At 38.5% G+C, this 20,625-nt stretch overlaps 1 protein-coding gene across 1 annotated transcript; it reads left to right on the top strand.

Annotated features, from left to right (window-relative positions):
- Nucleotides 1-1,797: 1,797 nt before the first annotated feature.
- LOC110195991 (2-iminobutanoate/2-iminopropanoate deaminase-like) lies at nt 1,798-18,457 on the top strand. Its single transcript, XM_078151793.1, has 7 exons — nt 1,798-1,824; nt 2,067-2,164; nt 8,271-8,376; nt 12,600-12,654; nt 12,821-12,889; nt 13,467-13,522; nt 17,292-18,457. Exons 1-7 carry the CDS (start codon nt 1,798-1,800, stop codon nt 17,346-17,348), a joined length of 468 nt encoding a protein of 155 aa, XP_078007919.1. The 3' UTR covers nt 17,349-18,457.
- The last annotated feature ends 2,168 nt before the right edge of the window (nt 18,458-20,625 follow it).

The following is a 20,625-nucleotide window of genomic DNA, read 5'->3' as shown; positions in this document are numbered from 1 at the left end:
AGGAAAAAGTCTCTACTTTTCAGACACACTCAAGCCAAATTTGGGATTTACTCCAGAAGTATCTCTGGACTAGTTCTCTTTTCCATTCTTCCAATTCCACAGTCATCAGCCAGCTGGGAATCTTGACATCAATCGAACCTCCAGCTGCAATGCCATGACCCCACCCTCATTTCCCCCTTCTTTAAATCCCACCCCCCTTACAATCTGTCTCATACAATCTAATAGTTGGATTATATATTATCTCCCACCGTTTTCTAATTTATGTGCGTGTTAGACAATTTTCCCAGAGTTTTTAAGTTCCCAGAAAGTAGAAAACACAAATAGGTAAATTGAAACACTTCCCATCTCTCCAACCGTCAGAATTCAAAATTACATATATGTATGTATTATATACATATATATCCATAAGGATTAGTTTATGAGGATTCTAGGGGTAGCATGAGGTCACAAAGCATATGAGAGGAGGAGGGGAGAAAACCCAAGGCAAATTTTGTCCTTAACAATTTTGTGTAGGGTCAACCCTATAGATGACATAACAGGCAACTGCATGACATAGGTCAGACATACCAACAGGTGGTAGAGTGGATAGGATGCTGGACCTGGGGTCAGGAAGACTCATCTTCCTGAATTAAAATCTGGCCTCAGACACTTACTGGTTGTGTGACCCTGAGCAAGTCACTTTAACCCTCTTTGCCTCAGTTTCCTCATCTATAAAATGAGCTGGAGAAGGAAATGGCAAACCAGTCTAGTATCTTTGTCAAGAAAACCAAGAAGAGTCAGACACAATTGAAAAATGACTAAATACAAATAGCATTAAATATTTAACTGTATACAAGTTTGGTTACATGATGAATTTCCTACATCAGTTGCCCAAAAGACCAGAAGTTCAAGTCCTAACTCTGCCACTTCAGCAAATGCTTTACCTCTCTGGGGTCTCCCGTTCCTCCTCAGTAAAATGAAAGTTGCGTCCCTTCCAGTTCTAAATCTGTGATCCTATCAACTCCTAGCCTTTGCTCTTGGCAGGCTGAGGTTGAAGAATGAACTACTTAAAACTATAGGACCTTAAAAGAATCATCTAATCCAACTCTTAACAGATGAGGAAACAGAGGCCCAGAGACACTAAGGGACCTGACCAAAATCAAAGACAGGAATCAAGGGAGCTAGGATTATAAACCCATATCCTTGCCTCCAAATCCAATGCTTCTCCCACCATACCAAGCTGTCTCAACTCAGGAAGACCTGCAATGGAATTCAGGATGCTAAGTGACCTTGGATGAGCCCCTGAACTTGCCAGCCTCAAATTCCTCATCTGTTAACAATAATCAGGACATCTACAACACATAGCACCGACAATAACCATAGGCATTATTAGGACCAATTAAGCAATGGATATAAAGCATTTTGTGATGTTTAAAGCATTGCAGTTCTTATTATTATTAAACTCTGTGTAGCATTTGCTACTTTGGGTGATGGGCCGTTGAGAGGGGGCGGATGGAATAGGTGTAACTCTCCTCCTCTGACTCCTTGGCTAAAAATTATTTGAGCTGTAGTGCATTAGCTTAGCCCCTGACCCTGAACATTAACTCCATCCAGTGCTAGTCCAGGGCTAGAGGGCAGGCGAGCGAAGGAACCCAAGGGGGAGGGGAAGACAGCTGGCGCATGCCCAGTCCGTCCAAACAACTTTTTCCTAACACTTCAGAAGAGGTCACTTCACACACCAGTCTGTTAAATAGCCCTTGTTGAACAACCGGGACATACACAACGACATATTAGTTAATGGAATACTTCCTTCTGAATATGCGAGCAGGAGCTGAGAAGATACAAGTAACACACCCACCCGCTTAAGGGATCGACTCCGCAACCGCCGCCTCGCCGGAGCCACACAGCCTGGAAGAAGTGCGCATGTGTAAACTGAACGAAATGAGACTACAATTCCCAAAATGCTGTGCGAGACACTCTCCTAGTGCATGTGCCTTAACCACGTCCACTACTCTTCCAGATCTGCAAAAATCCGAAGGTTACTTTTGCTGTCACTAGTTGCACCTGGGCAAAACTTAGACACATAGAATTGCAACGAGGGAATTAAAAAAACAATTTGTCATGACTTCCTTAATGAAAAAGTACTCAGCACAGAAAAGGCACCACAAGCCATCGGCCCCTACAGGTAATAATAATAACAATAATAATAATAGTAATAATAATAATAATAATAATAATAATAATGTGTTCGCTAATAATGCATTTGCTTGTGAATAATAATGCATTAGCTTGAGAACAATAATCAGTGTTTTAGTTTAGTTTACGTGTTAAGGGTGAGGTCGGATGTAAGCCTTTAATTACGCTGATGAGATGAGTCCCTGAAAACGTGGACTGCACTGGCAAGTAAAATCAATTCACTTTCTTTTTGATTTTTAATAACCTGCTCCTGCACCAATTCTAAGTAGCATAGCTGGCTTTACAAAGGAAGCTAAGAACTTCTGTCTAAATGAGGACAAGAAAACATTTACCTTACTTAATAAAAAACAGAATCCGTTTTTATAATTTTCAAATTGTTTCTTGCCTTTGATATTTTTTGTGTCTGAAGTTTATTCTTCAGGGGCAAAGGAAATGGCAACAAGTTACTTTCATAAAGCCAGGTCCACCTAGTCAGTAGAATGGAAGCTTCTCAGGGCTGGGACTCTTTTTCCTTGTGCCTTTTTGTCGTCTAACACAGAGTGTTGCATATGGTAGGTGCTTAATAAATGCTGATTAGTTTGGATCGGATATCATCTTTCCCATTTTGTAGAGAATAATTTTCTTCTGCATTGGAGTAGTTTTAGTTCTGAGGGAAGTGGTTGACAATTAAATGAAGGTAATTTATTATAGGTAGATCCAAGTTTCTAAAGATTAAGAAATACACAAATAGAGAGAGCTGTCTGGAATGGAATAACCAGAACAAGTGGAAATCCCTTGTATGAAATAGACATGATGTGCAACTTGACACTGAAATTGGCCATGGAGTTGAAAGGAAAATGTGAACATAGATATTCAATAGTTAGAGGCAGAGCATGGGTGTTGAGTCAGAAGACTTGAGCCCTGGCACTGTTGCTTTCTAGCTCTGTGATTGGGCAAGTCCCTTAATTATTTTTGTGTAGGATGCCACTCAAATTAAAAATAAAACAAAACACAGAGGTGTCCAAGGAGAAACAGAAAGTTAATTTATTATAGCTATAATTATTAATATTATTTCAAATCTCAAGATTTGGGTGTCCTCACACCAATGCCTCTGATGAGAGGAGACAGCCCGCAGAGGTAGAAATCAGTTTATATAACCCTGAAGACTCAATTCCCCCTTCCCTCCCCCAACTGTCTGTTAATTCGGCTCCCAATCTCACACACCAGACTCTAATTTACAATTGTTTTGTTAGGTCTTAGGGATTGAACAGACAATGCTGGGAACTGGAAGACATCTGAGTAAGATCCTGTCAAAGGGAGATAAGGGGAGTAAATAAGAAACCTTTTAAGAGTTTTCTGGAGCTAGATTCCTTTAGGGGCACAGATGCATTTGAATAAGATTAAAAAGTAAGTTAAGACTTAACCACTAGACAAATTTTAACTACTGATATATGTCATTAAAAAAAATAACTCACAGAAATCTATTCTTAAGCCTATCCTACCTTCTGAACTCATTACCTTAATTACACTGAGAAGTCTTCACTGGAACATCCCATTCATTTTGAATCTCAATTTTCTTTAAATGTGAAGACTTATTATAATGATCATCATCATTATTTCTGTGAATGTTATTTTGTTGTTGCTGTTGGAGTCATAGTTTATACTGCTTTCCTTGATGGGCTCACTTCTTTGCACCACAGGTTGTTTTTGTTTGTTTGTTTTGTTTAATATTTTGTGAAAACCATTGTGTTCTTTCTCTGGCTTAACTCCTGTTTCAAGAAAAAAACTGATGTTGTTTTTACATCACATTCATTTCCCAATATATTTTCCCTCTCCCAAGCACCCAGAAAGCCGTAGAAGGGAAAGCAGTTCATTAAAACAAACAAAAGTAAATAAGTAAAGCTAACCAACACATCGTTCAAGCTGGGCCAGTACATTCAGTGTTCTACATTTCATAGCCCCTCACCTGTGCATAGAAAGGAAGGAGGTACCTTCTCATATTTTCATTGCAACAAAGCTTGGTCATTATAATTACAAAGCATTCAATCTCTATTTCTTTGTTCTGTTGCTGCTTTTTTTATATTTATGTTGTAGGAATTATTGTGTATATCACTTTTTCATTCTACCATAATTTGTTTAACTATTCACCAATGAGTGGATATCTGCTTTGCCCAAGAATGCAAAAATATTCTGATGAATTTGTGAGTTTATTAATTTGACATTTCCTTCAATGTTGCAGGTACAAGCCATCCATGTCCTCCCATCTAAAGTAGGTCCTCTAAAGTAGGTCCACCCAATTTTCCTGAGATCTTTCTCCTTTTCTCCTGACATCTCACTGGTAGCTGTGGAGCACTCTGGCCATCCATCTGTCATCCCTTGTCATAATGATATCTTTTCTGCCACTTATGGCATCCAAATCATTGTTGGTAATATGCTACAATGTATTTACAGCCGCCATGTGTCTCCATTGCTTTTTGGGTTACCCTCAGTTTTGATTCTTTGTCAATTATTCTGTTCTATGGCCCATATAACAATAATAATACCTACCTCAGAGTTACTGTGAGGAAAGTGCCTTAAACCAGTGGTATTAAACTGAAATAGAAATGGGGCGACTAAACTGTACAAAAAGATCCCTTATAGGCTGTATATTGACTTAGAAAACCACTATGGTCTATTATGTTTTAATTCATTTCATTAAGTGTTTCCTGATTATATTTTAATTTGGTTTGGCTTCATAGAGAAGGTTGTTGGCAGTGTTTACCTCTGCTTTAAGTGATTAAGCTACATAAATGGAGCTTATTACTACTCTTATTTCTAGTTAGAAATAACAAGGAAACTAATGAAATCACGAGACTGGTTAGAAAAAAAATCTCACCGGATATGTTACCTGAATATCACTGACCATTGCCAGGGTTAGGAGTCAGGGCCATTTAGGAGCAAATATGTTAGCTTTTCCGGTTGGAAACACATTTTCTGTACACTCAGTACTTCTATCCAAAAGTTATTGCCAGGCTGGACGTTGGACTGAGCTTTCTGCTTTCCAAGCCATTTGCCTCATCTCACTGCTAGGGACAGTTTCCCCCAACCCCTTTCCAAACTAGCCCTACTGGGGAAGAAGGTACAGGAGGTATCCATCACTCATTTGTGCATTCATCTATATATAACCAGCTAGCTAATCAGGGACTGACAGTACTCTGAGCACTGCTGATAAACTTGTTAGAAGTGTTACTAGCATTCTTAACATTCTGTTTTGTTGGTATTTGTAGTCAGCATTTGGAATCATGCTGATGAAATTCAAACCAAGAAAAATCTAAAATCAGTTGAACTTTCATACCTAGTAATGAAATGCAGCTAGGTGGTGAAGAGGGCTGAGTCAGGCATCAGGAAGAACTGAATTCAAATCCAGCCTCAGACACATAACACTTACTAGCGGTATGACTTTGGTCAAAGTCATTTAACCCTGATTGCCTCACAATAAAGCAAAAGAAAAAGAAAAAAGGAGGGCCTCAAAAACTTACTGTGTCACCCTAGACAAGTAATTTAACCCTATTTGTCTCAATTTCTTCATCTGTAAAATGAGCTGGAGAAGGAAATGGCAAACTGTGAAATTGATTATAGATAACTGGTTAATTAATTGTTAAGAGTTTTTAGTTAATATCTGTAACTGATATGTATGGATCAGTGTAGACCTTAGTAGCAGAGTTTGTAAGAGCTTACATACCCAAATATTAAAGGCTACAAGCTGGTTCTCTCTCTCAAGGGAGATAAGGAAGATGAATGGTGGATAAATCAACCTGGTCAGGAGATGTTTTGCTCAGCACTTGGTCTTTCTGATATCGTGGTATTTGGCACAGGACTTTCCAAAGGATGTTACTCAACTCTGGGTTTTCCTATATGCTTTAAAGACCCCTTTTGCCAGTCAATGTGCTATATAGCCCACCTTCAGCTTTCTTGTACATCAATCACAGTCTTGGTTTAGTTTGCTTCCTTGGAACTTATCTAACCACCAAACTACATAAAAAGCTGCTCTGATTGTAAGGTGTGTCTCTGGCCCCTAAGGGCCATTGACCTCTATTATTGGCAATGGCAAACCTTGCTAATAAATAGATTATATTCAGACCTCTGTGCCTCAGATTCTCTTCATGACAGATTTTTATGTGACAAAACTTCTCCAATATATTTGCCAAGAAAACCAGAATGGGATCACTTGTAGTCAGACACAACATCAACAATGAAATGAAGGGTCTGCTTTTTATTAATCAACCAGTTAGCCCTGTGCTAGAAGTGCTGTGGGACTGAGTCTTTCTATACACTTCTTCCTCTAAGTAGCAATCCTTGTTTATGAAAAGAAATGCTAAAACTTTTCAAATATTTCAACAAATATTTATTAAGCACCTACTGTGTACACAGCATTCATTCTTTTTTTAATGACACAAAATGATTCATTACATTCCAATAGAGAGGAAATGATTACTTACTAAGGTCATTCTTTCTGAATAAGCTACAGAAAAAGCTTGACTATGTACAAAAACATCATCAAATCAGTGACTTATTAGGTTAAATGTGAAAATCAGTATCAAATTAAAAGAAAGCATCCAAATGAGTAGATAAGAGAGTGAAGTGACTACACTGTGGTGTATTTAAACCAGATATTGACAATGAAAAATAGGAATGGATGAAGGAATAGACATTTTCTAAAACAGTTTAACCAATGTAAATAATTTGCCCCAAATATTAAAGAATCCTTGAAAATCTCAACCAGAAAGCATTAGACATCTTCACTAAGTAGAAAGACATAGAGCCAAGGACCACATCAATTTAGAAAATAAATTCACTTCGAAAAAATCATATAAAGGAAATTTTAAAATCTTTTTTTCTCCAGTGTTTTTTTATTTTTTAAATTTTAATTAATTTATTTATTTTTAGTTTTCAACAATCACTTCCATAAGCTTTTGAGTTTTAAATTTTATCCCCCTTCCTCCCCACTACCCTCCCCAAGACAGCACGCAACCTGATATAGGCTACACATATATATATTCCTATTAAACATATTTTCAATTAGTCATGTTACAAAGAAGAATTAGAACCAATAGGAGGAACCACAAGAAAGAAGAAACAAAACAAAACAGAAGGGAAAAAAAGAGCGAATAGTATGCTTCAGTCTGTATTCAAACTCCATAGTTCTTTCTCTGGATGTGGATAGCATTTTCAATCATGAGACTTTTGGAGATGTCTTAATTCTTGCATTGCTGAGAAGATCTAAGTCTATCAAAGTTAGTCATCGCACAACATGGCTATTACTGTGTACAACGTTCTCCTGGTTCTGCTCCCTTCACTCAGCATCAGTCCATACAAGTCTTTCCAGGTTTTTCTGAAGTCCACTTGCTCATCATTTCTTATAGCACAATAGTATTCCATTACATTCATATACCACAACTTGTTCAGCCATTCCCCAATTGATAGACATTCCCTCAATTTCCAATTCTTTGCCACCACAGAAAGAGCTGCACACAGCACTCATTCTTTCATGCATTCATTTGGACCCTTTTAAAAAAATATTGCTTTCTTTTGTTGTTGTATCACCTTCATTTCAAATAGATCTCTCCTATCTCCCCCACCCAGATCTGGATCCATTCCTTGTAACAAAGAATAAAAAAGAATGGGAAAAAATTTAACGTAACCAACATACCAACAGAGTCTAATAATGTATGTAGTGTTTTATACCAATGGTGTCAAACTCAAGTAGAAACAGATCCTAGGGAGCCATATATTAACTTAGGAAACCACAAATCAGCATTATCTAGGTTATATTCTATTTTATTTATTTTATTAAACATTTTACAATTACATTTTAATCTAGTGGGCAACCCGGGGACCAAATTTGACACCTATGTTTTATACCCATAGTTCTTCCATTTCTGTATAGAAAACTGAAGAGGGCTGAATTGTCTCCTTTCTTCTTTGGGCCAAACTTGACATTTTAATTGCACGGCTTTCAGTTTTTTTAATTATTTAAAAATATGTAATTAATGTGCATCCTTACATAGAGATGGAATTTCTCTTTGCATAGATTCTCAGCACTGACAACATTATTTCCCATATTTCTCCAATTTTAGTCAAGGTTTGCTGATCAACCGGACACTGTATGTCTCTGGACAGGTTGGTAGAGATCCCACAAGTGGAAAGCTTGTGTCAGGAGGGCTGGCAGAAGAATTTAAACAGGTAAGAAATCATTCCCCTCTGCCCAGTTGGAAACTCTTCTCTGCATACTTAACATGAAGTGTGCCATCAGACTCAATTATATTGAGTGGTCCCAAATCTGATAATTGTGACTAGCTGATATAATTAAATGTGACTGGTTATGGTTAATTTCTCTTTTAGGTATATCTTAAGAAATCCCAAAAGACTCTACCTCCCCTTAGTTATACACATCTTAGTAGGGACTGCCAGTGTCTAGGAGCCATACAGGTAAACGAGTTTTGAGGGATGAATTTGCATAGCTCTACAGGGTAGCAGATAGAGACCTAGGCATCTTGAAGTAAGAAAGATTTGGGTTCTAGGTATCCGCCTCTGCCCTGTGCCAGTTGTGGGATCCTGGGGAAGTCACTGTGGAAAGCCCCTTTATACCAAACATTAGTACAAAGATGGATACAGTATCTCCAAGCTTCCGGCCTGCACTGGCGCAATGTCCCATCTCTGCAACAGTGTGTTTTGTTTTGTTTCATTTTTGGCTTAGACTTTAGTGAATCTGTTACTGTAAGTCATTTTAGAGAACAAAAGCTTTATCTTTTTACTCTCCTTGTAGCTGCTACCCCCTCCTGAGGAAGGGACCTGATGATGGGCTAGAGGTACTGTAGGGGGACAGTATGACAGGAAGAGCAAAGATGAACCCCGGCTGAACTCTTGACACAGTTCTGGGTCTCAAATAACCTCTGGCCCTTCTAGGAACATCTAAATCAGCATACTATCCCTTAAATGGGTCTGGACCTCACAAGATTGGAGGTGGTTATTGCTTAATACAACTCTCAAGTTTTCTTTAAGTAGCTCAGCTCAAATGCTGCCTACTTCAAGAAGCCTTCCAGCTCTCAAGAGCTGTTGGTGCTTTTCTTTCCAAACTACCCTCTATCTATCTATTTATCTTTCTATCTATCTATCTATCAAACATTTTCAGTTTTATATATATATACTTATATTTCTCTGTGAAAATATGTATGTGTGTATACATATATATATATATGTATTTATATATATTTGTCTGTGAAAATGTTCTATTCCCCCAGGCAAGGAGAGTTTTCTTTTTCTTTTTTATCTCTAGCTCATAGCACATAGTAAGCACTTAATAAGTGCTTGTTGGATTTAATTTAATTTTTAATAATAGTTGACTTTTATAAAGTACCCTGCATAAATATTCTCACTGGATCCTCATAACAACCCTTTAAGTTAAATCCTACATATATTATTATTCCCATTTTACAGATGAGTAAAAGGAGACCCAGAGAGGTCATAGGATCATAGATTTAGAGCTGTAAGGGAACTTAGCACTGAATCCAGTGCCCTTCATTTTATACATTAGGAAACTGAGACTCAGAAAGATTAATAAACTTGCCCAAGGGAACACAACCAGTAAGTGTTTGAGGCAGGATTTTAACCCAAGTCTGCTGTTCAGTTGTTTCAGTCCTGTCCAACTCTTTGTGACCCCATTTGGGGTTTTCTTGGCAAAGATACAGAAGTGATTTGCCATTTCTTTCTCCAGCTCATTTTACAGATGAGGAAGCTGAGGCAAACAGGGTTAAATGACTTGCCCAGGGTCACACAGTTAGTAAGTATCTGAAACCGCATTTGAACTCAGGAAGATGAATCTTCTGGACTCCAGGTCCTGTGCTCTGACTCTTCCTGAGTCCAAATCCAGTGCACTTAGTTGTCCAAGTTTACACAGCTGGTCAAGGGTCAGGCAAGTTTACAACCCAGATCTTTCCTGAGTCCAAAACAACTTGGATGTCCAGTAAGGTCCACTGTAGTCATTCACTCACTCACCAAGCATTTATTAAGCACCTATTATGTGCTAAGTGCTGGGGATACAAAGAAAGGCAAAAGACAAATAACATACCCTGTCATCAAGAAGCCCACATCCCACTGGAAGAGATATCATGTAAATAGCTAAGTACATACAAAAAATATACAGAGTAGATGGAAAGTTGTCTGAGAGGGAAGAGATTAACGGATTTGGCTCTGAGTAAAAGGGTCTTTTGGCTCTGAGAGAAAAAAAAAGTTCAATGAATGAAGGAAAATTGTAGTATTTTACTTCAATATACAGGAAACTAATCATAGAATCTAAAGCAGAAATGAACCTTAGAGATCATCCATTCCAAGGTGTCTTAACCTTTTCTGATGTCCTGACTGGAATCTATCTCTGGAAGGATATACTTGATTCACAAGAAACAAGACATATAAAAGAGTGGTACCTCTGGATTGTATAATATATATTTATATGTATATATGTGCATATTGTACAGATTGTATAGCATTTTATAGTAGGAAGACACATTCATATAAGCAAATATAAGAACTACAGTGAAAGAAGTTGATGGAAAGCTCTGGATTGAAAACCAACAGAGGCAGAAACAGAATAGATATTGTCATTAGTCTCTGCTATAAACCACCTGGACAGAAAGAAAAACCAGGCAAGTAAGGAAACAGATCACATACCTCATATGGCAGCGTGATAGTAGTAAAGGCATTATCCAGTTATCCAGTAGTGGAGTAATTATCCATACATCTGCTGAAAATGTGTCTTTGGCCACAGCAGAGCAGCAAACAATTTCTAGACTTATATTAATGATAATTTTGCCCTTTGAAAGGTAAACTAGTGAAGGAAACTGTTTTTCTTGAGTTGATCATCAAAATATGGGCAACTTGGGGAAAGTGACCCTTTCATCTTAAAATTAAATGGAAATAAGATAGGAAAGCTGCATAGAGTCTGACATGCATCCTAGATTTTAGGGGAGCAGATTTCAAAATGTTTAGAGAAAAGATAAGTCATAATATTGCTAAAATGGTTTAATTTCTAATATGATAAATATCAATAGATATAACCCACATCAACAAAAGCTCTTTGGGGAGGGTTGGGGTTCCTCATTAATTTTTAAGAGTGTGAAGTTTGAAAACCACCAAGTCCCTTATCCTATTCTTATGGAAGAAAAAGAGACAAGAAGGAGTAGACAGGTGCATTCAGAGGTAATTGACTGGACCTAAAAAATAGTTATTAAGGAATCCAAGTCAACTTGGAAAGAAGTCTGTAGTGGGGTGACCCAAGTATCTGTGCTTGACCCTGTGCCATCAAAATTTTTATCAATAACTTGGATAAAAGGATGGCGTGTTATTAAATTGTCAAATGACAAAGAAATGGCCAATTTATTACATGACAAGAATGAGATCCCAAAAAAATCAAGTCAATCATTTATTAAGCCCTTACTATGTACCAGGCACAAGTGGTAGGGAAACCAAATACGTCCTGTTCTCAGGGAACTCAAAGTTTAATTGGGGAGGCAACATGCAAACAACTATGTATAAACAAGATATATGTAGCCTAAATTGGGGGTAATTCTAGAGGGAAGACACTTAAGATCAAAGAGGACTGGGAAAGGCTTCTTACAGGATTTTAGCTTAAATTTGAAGAAAGCCAGAGAAGCTGGGAGGGAGAATTCCAGGAATTGGGAAATGGTGTATCGTAGGTATAAGGAGCAGCAAAGAGGCCAGTGTTAACTGGATCATGGAGTATTTGAATAAGAGTAAAGTATAAGAAGACCAAAAAGTTAGGAAGGGGCCAGGTTTTTAAGGAGTTAACAACAAATCTAACAAAATGAAATTTAATAAGAATAAAAGTAGTCTTAACAGTTGGATTTTTTAAAGTCAGCTTTACAAGTAGGAAATGGGAGAGTCATGATTAGGCAGAAATCCATCTGAAAGAGATCTTTGAGGTTCAGCATCTGGCAAAGCTCAGTGGGAATCAGCAGTGTAGTGTGTCAGCCAAAAATGCTAATGTGATCGTCGGCTTTATTGTAAGGCCACAATTTCTAGGACTGGAAAGATGATAGTTTACTCTGAAGTACTGTATTCAGGTCTTGACACCAAATTTTAAGAAGGACATTGATAACCTGGAGAGTATCCAGAGGGAGACAACCGTGATAGTGAAGGGCTTTGACCCACACCACCTGAGGAGAATGGGTTGAAGGAACTAAGAATGTTTTAGGTGGAGAAGAAAATCCTTAAGAGGAACATAATTTGTTGTCTTCAACATTTGAAGATGTTTGGAAAACCCAGTTGGACTTTTCTTCTTGAAAGAACAGCTGTTTCTTCAATCTCTAAAACTTAACAACCTGGAGCATTTATGTTGAAATGGAAACAAAAATTGTCAGTGCCTCCAGCTTTGTGCTTTGTACCAACAGGCTCTTGTAAATGTGGGAGAAATTCTCAAGGCTGGAGGCTGTGACTTCAGTAATGGTGAGTGATTTGATTTCAGTTGTTTTATTGTAAACTGGAATTTGTCAGAAACTAGGAAAGGATTTTTAGTGGGAGAACATCATTAATCCTTGGATTTGTTCAAAGTATGATGGCTGTATCCCATTAAGTTCTAGAGTCTAATGAGATTGTGTCCATGTGTCTTTAGTGGTAAAGAGTACTGTTCTACTGGCTGACATAAATGACTTCAATCTTTTTAATGATGTCTACAAGCAATGTAAGTTGTTGTTTTTCATTTACATCTACTTCTTCTCATCTACTTTTTAAAGAAATGGATTGCAGCATTGGAGACTCCATAATTCTCAAACTTTCTCTGGAAATCTTGGTGATCTTCCTTTTTAAAATTTATCTAAGCCTCATTAATTAAAAATGTGATTAATTAAAATTATTGATTCTGTGATATGAGCCATTTGCCTGCTTGCTTTTAATTTCTAGAGTTTTCTCTTTATGCAGCTGACTCCAGGCCTGGGGGCTTAATGAAAATAGTTCTAAATAGAAGCAAAATGATGAGAATGTAAATTGATCAAAAGACCTGAAATCAGCATTAGAATAATACCAATTTGGAGGAGAATTTGGTGAATCCTCATTACAGTTGTGAAGATTTGTGCATCAAAAAATAATCAAAGATAAAAACCTGAAACCTTCTATTGTGCATATTAACGTAACCTCCAAATGGGGCTGTATACACATTCCTTGCTCTCTGAGGCCCTTGTTTCCTTGCTTACCCTACGTGAAATATTTAGTCCTGTTTCATCCTGTTTAGTCCTTTTCATGCAGAATTATTTTATTTCTAGTTTTCAAAGGTAGTTTTCCAGCCAGATCTACCTACCAAGTTGCTGCTTTGCCTCTCGTAAGTAACAACCCTTATTTCTTCCATCAGAACTGTTTTTGGATTGATTTTAACTCAGTAAAATTTTGAGTACTGGATTGGGGAACAGGTGTGTGTTTGTGTGTGTGTGTGTGTGTGTGTGTGTGTGTGTGTGTGTGTGTTTTGCTTGATACTTAGAGTTTTTGAAACCCAGTTGCCTAAACTTTAGTCCAAGGTAGCCTTCCAAGGTAACCTCATTTTCACACACTAGGACTCCAGAACTTTTGGTACACTGTGAAACTAGGACCTCCAGAAGTGGCAAAACAGATACAAGTTCAAGATGACCAGCATGACTATACTTTCTCTTCACTGGATCATGACTCAGAATAGTCCTGAGTCTGCCACTAACTTGATATACAACCTTAGACAAAGTTATTTAAACTCTCTGGGCCTCATTTCTTCATTTGAAGGAAGAGATTATGCCAAGCTGATGGTCCTTCATAACAATGGTACACCGTGCCACAAGTTTCATGCATGTAACACCAGAAAATGAGATATGTGGCCTGTTCCAGTGCCCCTGCTCTGTAATGGGGCAGATGACATGCAGTGAGAGCAACAGAGTGGAGTATAAAACATTGATACTTTTTCTCTGAATTTGGCTCGCTCCTCTAACTTGTGCTTATTTTAGCAGATCTGAGTTCCCAGAGAGAGACTACAGTTATATTCAAATTCTCTCAGGATCCAAGAGGTGACTCTTGATGAAATACTTCACCTACAGACCACTCTAGCTTTCCCATTCATTGTGTTTTCTGTCTATACAGCCGGCCAGCCACAGCAATAATACTTTTTAAGTTTTAAACATAACGAAATACAATTTTGTATTACTGATATTAAAGCAAATACACAAACAGTAAAATACATCATGATATACATATAGACCTAGACCACATTCTCCCACCAATGCACTTAATAACTCTGGGCACATACTTATGGGAACCTGGCATGGAAACAAGTGAAGAAAGAAAACCCAGGTGTTTAGGGTAATTCTAGCCTGCAGGTTTCCATGATTTTTGTCCTTTCTGAACATCTACACCACCTACCAAGTGGTTTCTTCGCTGACTGCTTAGCTGTTCAATCCTCATCAGCTGGGCAAATACTCTTCTCTGCTCAAATATAACCTTTATCAGCTCTTTCAATGAACCATCACCCTTTAAAGAGTATTTAACTGTTAGTTTTTCATGAGAATGACTAACAGTTCTGTTATAAGCCAAGCTTATAATACTGGGCTATCTCTGGGTTATATGGATCAGCCAGTCCAGTTATATACTAACCAGGATGCTGGGATTTCCAGTGAGAGTAGGACTCACAGCATCACAGCTGAGGTTTATTCATTCTTTAAGCCCCTCACCACAGCCCTTAGAGAAACCCCTCTATTTTTCCTTTTCAAGCCAGAGATAGCAGTGGAGAGCAAGCTCTCATGAAAAGCTTTGCCTTTCCCAAACTCTAAGGGGTGCTAAAGAGCAATTTTTGTCACTGGAACTCTGCGATGAAATCCTTTCTTTCTCTGACTAATTGGGAATCTGTAGTGGAGACCTCCCAGCTGATTGCTCCTAATTGCTGCCTCTCTGATGCTCCAGTGGAACATCTCTTCAGCCCTCCTGCTGTTACTTCAAGTTTTCTCCACATTTTTCCTCTTTTCCTACTGCTGTCTTGAGTGATTCCTCTTGTCCTTCCCAACAGCTTAAATGAGAACTTCTTGACTCAGTTACTGACTTTATCATCAAAAGTCACAACCCCCAAAATTTCTGCTATCAAATAAACAGTCCTTTTTCAATTGAAGTTGGTAGAATTTCTCATTTTCTTAGTTTTACCCTCTTTGGTTATAAAGCATGTACATGCAAATTGGCAGGCATACCATCATGCTTTGCAACTCCCTAAAGGTCCCCACAACATAGTCTTTTTGGTACCCTTGAAACTGTTTTCTGCAAACTCACATTTTTCTAGTTTTAATTAATACAAGGTGTTTCTCTGCCTCTTTGTAACATTAAACTATTCCCACAAAAGTGAGAAATTATTCCACATTTGACAACTTCTGAGTCCTCACTTCTATGCTGCTTTCCAAAACTGTGTAAATCTTGTATTAAAGTTGTGTTTCTTAAAAGAATGTTATTTTTTCACTCTTAATAAGCATCAAAATGTTCATCGCATACATCAGATCCTTTGCCTTCTTTTACTTTTTTTTTTTTTTGGCTAGGCAGTGGGGTTAAATGACTTGCCCAAAGTCATACAGCTAGTAAGTGTCAAGTGTCTGAGTCTGGATTTGAACTCAGGTCCTCCTGTCTTGAGGGTCAGTGCTCCCTTTTTTATACAAGAACTCTTTCTGCCCTTTTCATCATTAACTGCTCTGTAGGAAAAGGGTCATAAGTAGACATATGCTTTATACTAGACAGGCCTGGAAATTTCCCCAGGCCCACCTCTCGCTGCTGTTTGCTGCTTCATCTGTGTCTTCCGATGCCTTCTTCACTGCAAGTACTGGGGAAATAAAGAGGAAGGGTAAGGGGCAGAGGAAAGAAAGAGAGGACAGGAATTCCAAGGCCCAGATATAGGGTCCAACGTTGTTGCCAACTTAATTTAATGCACCTCAGTTCCTGAAGGCAAAGGATACTATGCCATGAGCAAAAAAAAAAATGTTTGAAAGCCATTGGGTTAGATGATCTCTACAGTTTCTTCTGGTTCTCAAAGTCTATCATTCCATCAATGGGAGAAGGCAGGTGGTCTATTTTGCTCTTCCAAAGAAGTCCACAAACTAGAGGAAATAGTTTCTATTTCATTTTTTTTGTTTGCTTGTTTTTGTGGTTATCATTTGCACTTGGTGGCAGAGAATAGTAGAAAGAGCCCAGAACTTAGAGTCAGGCAAGACCTGGGTTCAGATCCTGGCTCTGATATGTGGAATTAGTATGACCAAGGGCAAGTCACTTAACCTCTCCCACCTCATTTCCTCATCTGTAAAATGGGGAAGGGGAGAGATAATGGCTGTTATATTTGCCTTACAGGGATTGTTGTAAGAATCAAATAAGATAATGTATACAAAACTGAAATTCAGAAATGATATATAAATATTAGTTAACAGTCTTATTCTCATACTTGGCCTTTTTTCCCCTGTTCCCTGACAGAATTTTTATGCTATAATGTCTTCTTTATTCTTTTTTCCTTGGCTATTCCTCTAGCATCTGGTTTTAGGTGGGAATTTAACAATCCACTTTTCCCCCCTTTCTACAAAAATATAGCTTCCACTGACTTCAGTTCATGACTACCCACTGCCAAGCATTGATTTATTACAGGTGGCATTGAGAGGGGAGGGAGGTTATTGTGGTGGTTTAACTGGGGTATGAAATATCCTAAGCACACTTTAAAAAGGGCTGCTTTGCAATCCTGCTGCTAGGTCTACATCCCAAAGACATCTAAAAAGGGCGGGGGGAAGACCTATTTGTATAAAAATCTTTATAGCAGCTCTATTTGTGGTGGCAATGAATTGAAAATCAAAGGGATGCCCATCAGTTGGGGAATGGCTGAGCAAGTTGTGGTATATGAATGTAATGGAATGCTATATCTTATTGCTTACCATCTCAGGGAGGAGGAGGGATAGGGGGAGAGAATTTGGAACTCAAACTTTAAATAAAAATGTTTTTTAAAAAAGACCGATCAGAAAAAAGGGGGTGCTGCTTTGGAAAACACCAGCACATAGTACATTTTTAGGAGCTCTGAGATTGTTTATATTTCTTATAGAATCTGTTTGCTTATTTTCTCACAGGGAGCTCATATGGAAATTGAAGTGATAGCTGTGCAGGGGCCACTCACTTGTGTCTGATTAAGAAAAGAAGTCTCATCTGGGCTGACAATGTCATTTGGGCTGGGGCCAACATGGTTCTTCATCTTCTTCTAATTTTAGCAGCTTCTGTTGAAAATCCTCAGCTTTGACAAGATGGAATTTCAATGACTAACTTTAGAAGTTGTCCCAGTTAGGGGTCAAAACAGAATGAAAGTTATCACAACTTTAAATTGGAAAACAGAGAGCCAAACAGAAATAAGAAATCAGCCAGACTGGGAGGAGATGGGGGTGGGGAGCCTCGGAACAGTGTTTAAATAACTTCATTCACATACCCTTCCACCTATCCTAAAGGATAAAGAGTTGTCATAGTACCACTCATACAAGGCTTCTTAGCTTTTTTGGGGTCGTGGACCCTTTCTTTGAGTAATGAGGGTTGCTTACATTAATAATATGGAAATACTAAATTAGAGTTAGAAATTAGTGAAAATAAAGATATAATTTCCTTCCCTACTCATTTGCACAGACTTCCTGAAATTTGTCCAGGAAGCCCTTAGGAGTCCATGGACCCCAGGTTAAGAATTCCTGCACTAGGAGAACTATGGCATAGTGGAAGGGCCCAGATTTGAACTGTGTTTGAAGACCAGTTCTGCCGTTTACTGTCCATGTGACCTTGGACAAATCACTGAACTATAGTTTCCTCATTTCAAACTTACTGGCTCCATTTCCTCTTCTGTAAAAGGGATTTGGATTATATGGCCTCTGAGATCCCTTTAAATTCTAAATCAATGAGCTGTAACATGGGGATAATTCCTGTCATTCTTCTATCATAGTGTAGTCATGGGGAATTAAGTTATATCACATTTAAATTGCCTTGTGAATTATGAAGCTCCTTGAGTCAGCTGTTAGTATTAGAAGCCAGGAAGGAAGTCAGTGTTTTCCTCTGGACAAAAATATGGAATGGTGGCCAAAGTGGAACTCCCAGACAGGTATACCAAAAGTAGGAGATACTGTCCAAATATCCACTTAACCAGTGCCCCATGTATTCTGGGAGACTCTTGTTTTTCAGCCTTGTTCATCAGAGAATTTATCTAATGATATTTACATTATGAAGTCTGGGTGTTTAGGATTAAAATGTGGATTTCATCATATTATATGTCATTTATATCTTATCACTTACACTCATATCACTTATGGTACCTACCTCTAATTTAATACAATACTAAATAAAAAGCAAAGAAAAGTATAAAATGTGGATACTTTTCTTTTCCAAGGAAGTTGGACTTATATGAATGTCCAACTTTTTGGAACAAAAACTAGCACATATTGAATTGTATGCTATTGGGTTAGGTAATTAAAACTTTGAAGACTTTCTCATCATCATCCTTTTTGACTTCTCTGCAGCCTTTGACACTGTTGATCATCCTCTTCTCCATTAGGTTTCATGGCATTGCTGTCTCCTGGTTCACTTCCTATCTGTTCATTCCTTCTCAGTCTCCTTTGCTGAGTCTTCATCTACAAAGCCTTGTGTGTCTTCCAAGGCATTGTCCTAGGTATTCTTCTCTTTTCCCTCTATACTATTTTACTTGATCTTATCAAATCCCAGCAGTTTAACTACCCTTTCTATGTAAATGAGTTTCGGATTCCTAATCTCTCTCCCAATTTCTAGTTCTGCATCACCGACTGAATTTTGGACTTCTCAGATTAAATGTCTGTGTCCAAAACGTGGTTCATTATCTTTCCTCCCAAACCGTGTCCTCTTTCCAACTTTCTTATTACTATGGAGAGCTCTCCCTACTAGGATGTCATCTTTGACTTCTTACTCCACATATCTAATCCCTGCCTTCACAATATCACGTGTACATATGTACATATATGTGTGTATATCTTTTCCTATTCACTCATATATCCCACCCTAATTCATTCCCTCATTACCTGAATAATTGCAATAATCTTCTAAGTAGTCTTCCTGCCGCAAGTCTTTCACACTCAGCTACCAAAGTGGTCTTCCTAAGTGCAGGTCCTACCTTTCCAATGTTCTTCCACTTTACTCCCCTGCACATGATGTTTGCCGAAACAACACTGGCCTCTGTGCTGCTCCTCAAACATAATTTATCTCCCAGCTTCATGCCACCTACAGCAAGAAATATTCTCCCTCTGCAGTTCTGCCTCCTTTCTTCTCTGCCTTCTTCAAAACCCAGCTCAAATCCCACCTTTTCTGCCGGAGGCCTTTCCAAGTTCTTCCCACTGCTAAAGCTTTCCCTCTGAGATAAACTTCCATTTACATTGTATATGTCTTATATGTAAGAGAAGGGAACAAACATTTATTAAATGCTGGCTGTGTGCCAGGCACTGTGCTAAGCACTTTACTCACCTCATTTGATTCTCACAAAAACCCAGGAGGTAGGTATTATTATTATTTTCCTGTTTTACTGTTGAGGAAACTAGGGCAGACAGATGTTAAGTGACTTGCCCAGGGTCACACAGTTAGTAAGTATCCGAAGCTGGATTTAAATTCAAGTATGTACCAAGTTATTGGCATGTTTTCTCCCCCATTTGTATGTGAGATCCTTGAGGGGTAGGGACCATGATCTTGAATTTCTTTCCCTTATTTACATGAATGATTGCGTGATAAAGTATTTATTAAGTACTTTCTACATGTCAGGCGCTGTGTTAAGTACTAGGGATACAAATACAAGAAAATGATGCTGTTCCTACCCTTAAGGAGCTTACATTTTAATGGAGGAATAAGGAAGCATAAAGAAGGGGGGGTGGCTGTGGGGTGGGGTGGTTTTGAAATGGCCAGAAAGTGAAATGGAGGCCCACTTCTAGATAAGAATAGTCAAAAGCTCACCTATCAAAACCCAGGCTGGTCCCAGGGGCAGAGTTCCATGGTTCAAGTGGTTCAGGAAGATGATGACTGGAGTACAGGTGGAATAATTTTGAATTTCATACCTTACATTCAAACGGCCACCTCGTAAAAGTGAAACCAGCCAAAAAAGAAAAGAAGTCAATAAGACCTTTCCCTTCACCCTTCTGCCAACTATCCCTACTTTTCACCTGCTGCTGTCTAGAAGAATCCTGCTGTCCATCCACTCTCCTCACCTCATCCCAGGGCTGGTCCATGGTGAAGTCTGATGGTAAAACTGGTGAAGGTGAGGCAGGAGCAAAGGATAAAGCCCTGTGGACAATTCCTCTCACCCTACTATGCTGCCCCAACAACGTTGCTCTGCTTCTCTATGACCACAGCTGTTGCTTCCCCAGCCCCCCTTTTCTTTTTGGCCTCAGAGGTCCTACATCAAGCCTACCCTACAGCAAA

The sequence above is a fragment of the Phascolarctos cinereus genome, unplaced genomic scaffold (assembly GCF_003287225.1).
Source record: "Phascolarctos cinereus isolate Bilbo 61053 unplaced genomic scaffold, phaCin_HiC Scaffold_4;HRSCAF=312, whole genome shotgun sequence".
Lineage (NCBI taxonomy): Eukaryota > Metazoa > Chordata > Mammalia > Diprotodontia > Phascolarctidae > Phascolarctos > Phascolarctos cinereus.
This window is presented reverse-complemented; position numbering and strand designations above follow the sequence as displayed.

Coding starts and splice junctions, on each gene's coding strand:
- LOC110195991 (XM_078151793.1), top strand. CDS start 1,798: ATGCGAGCAGGAGCTGAGAAGATACAA. Junction 8,377..12,599: donor TGGCAGAAGAATTTAAACAG/GTAAGAAATCAT, acceptor TTGTACCAACAG/GCTCTTGTAAATGTGGGAGA. Junction 13,523..17,291: donor AAGTTGCTGCTTTGCCTCTC/GTAAGTAACAAC, acceptor ATTTTCTCACAG/GGAGCTCATATGGAAATTGA.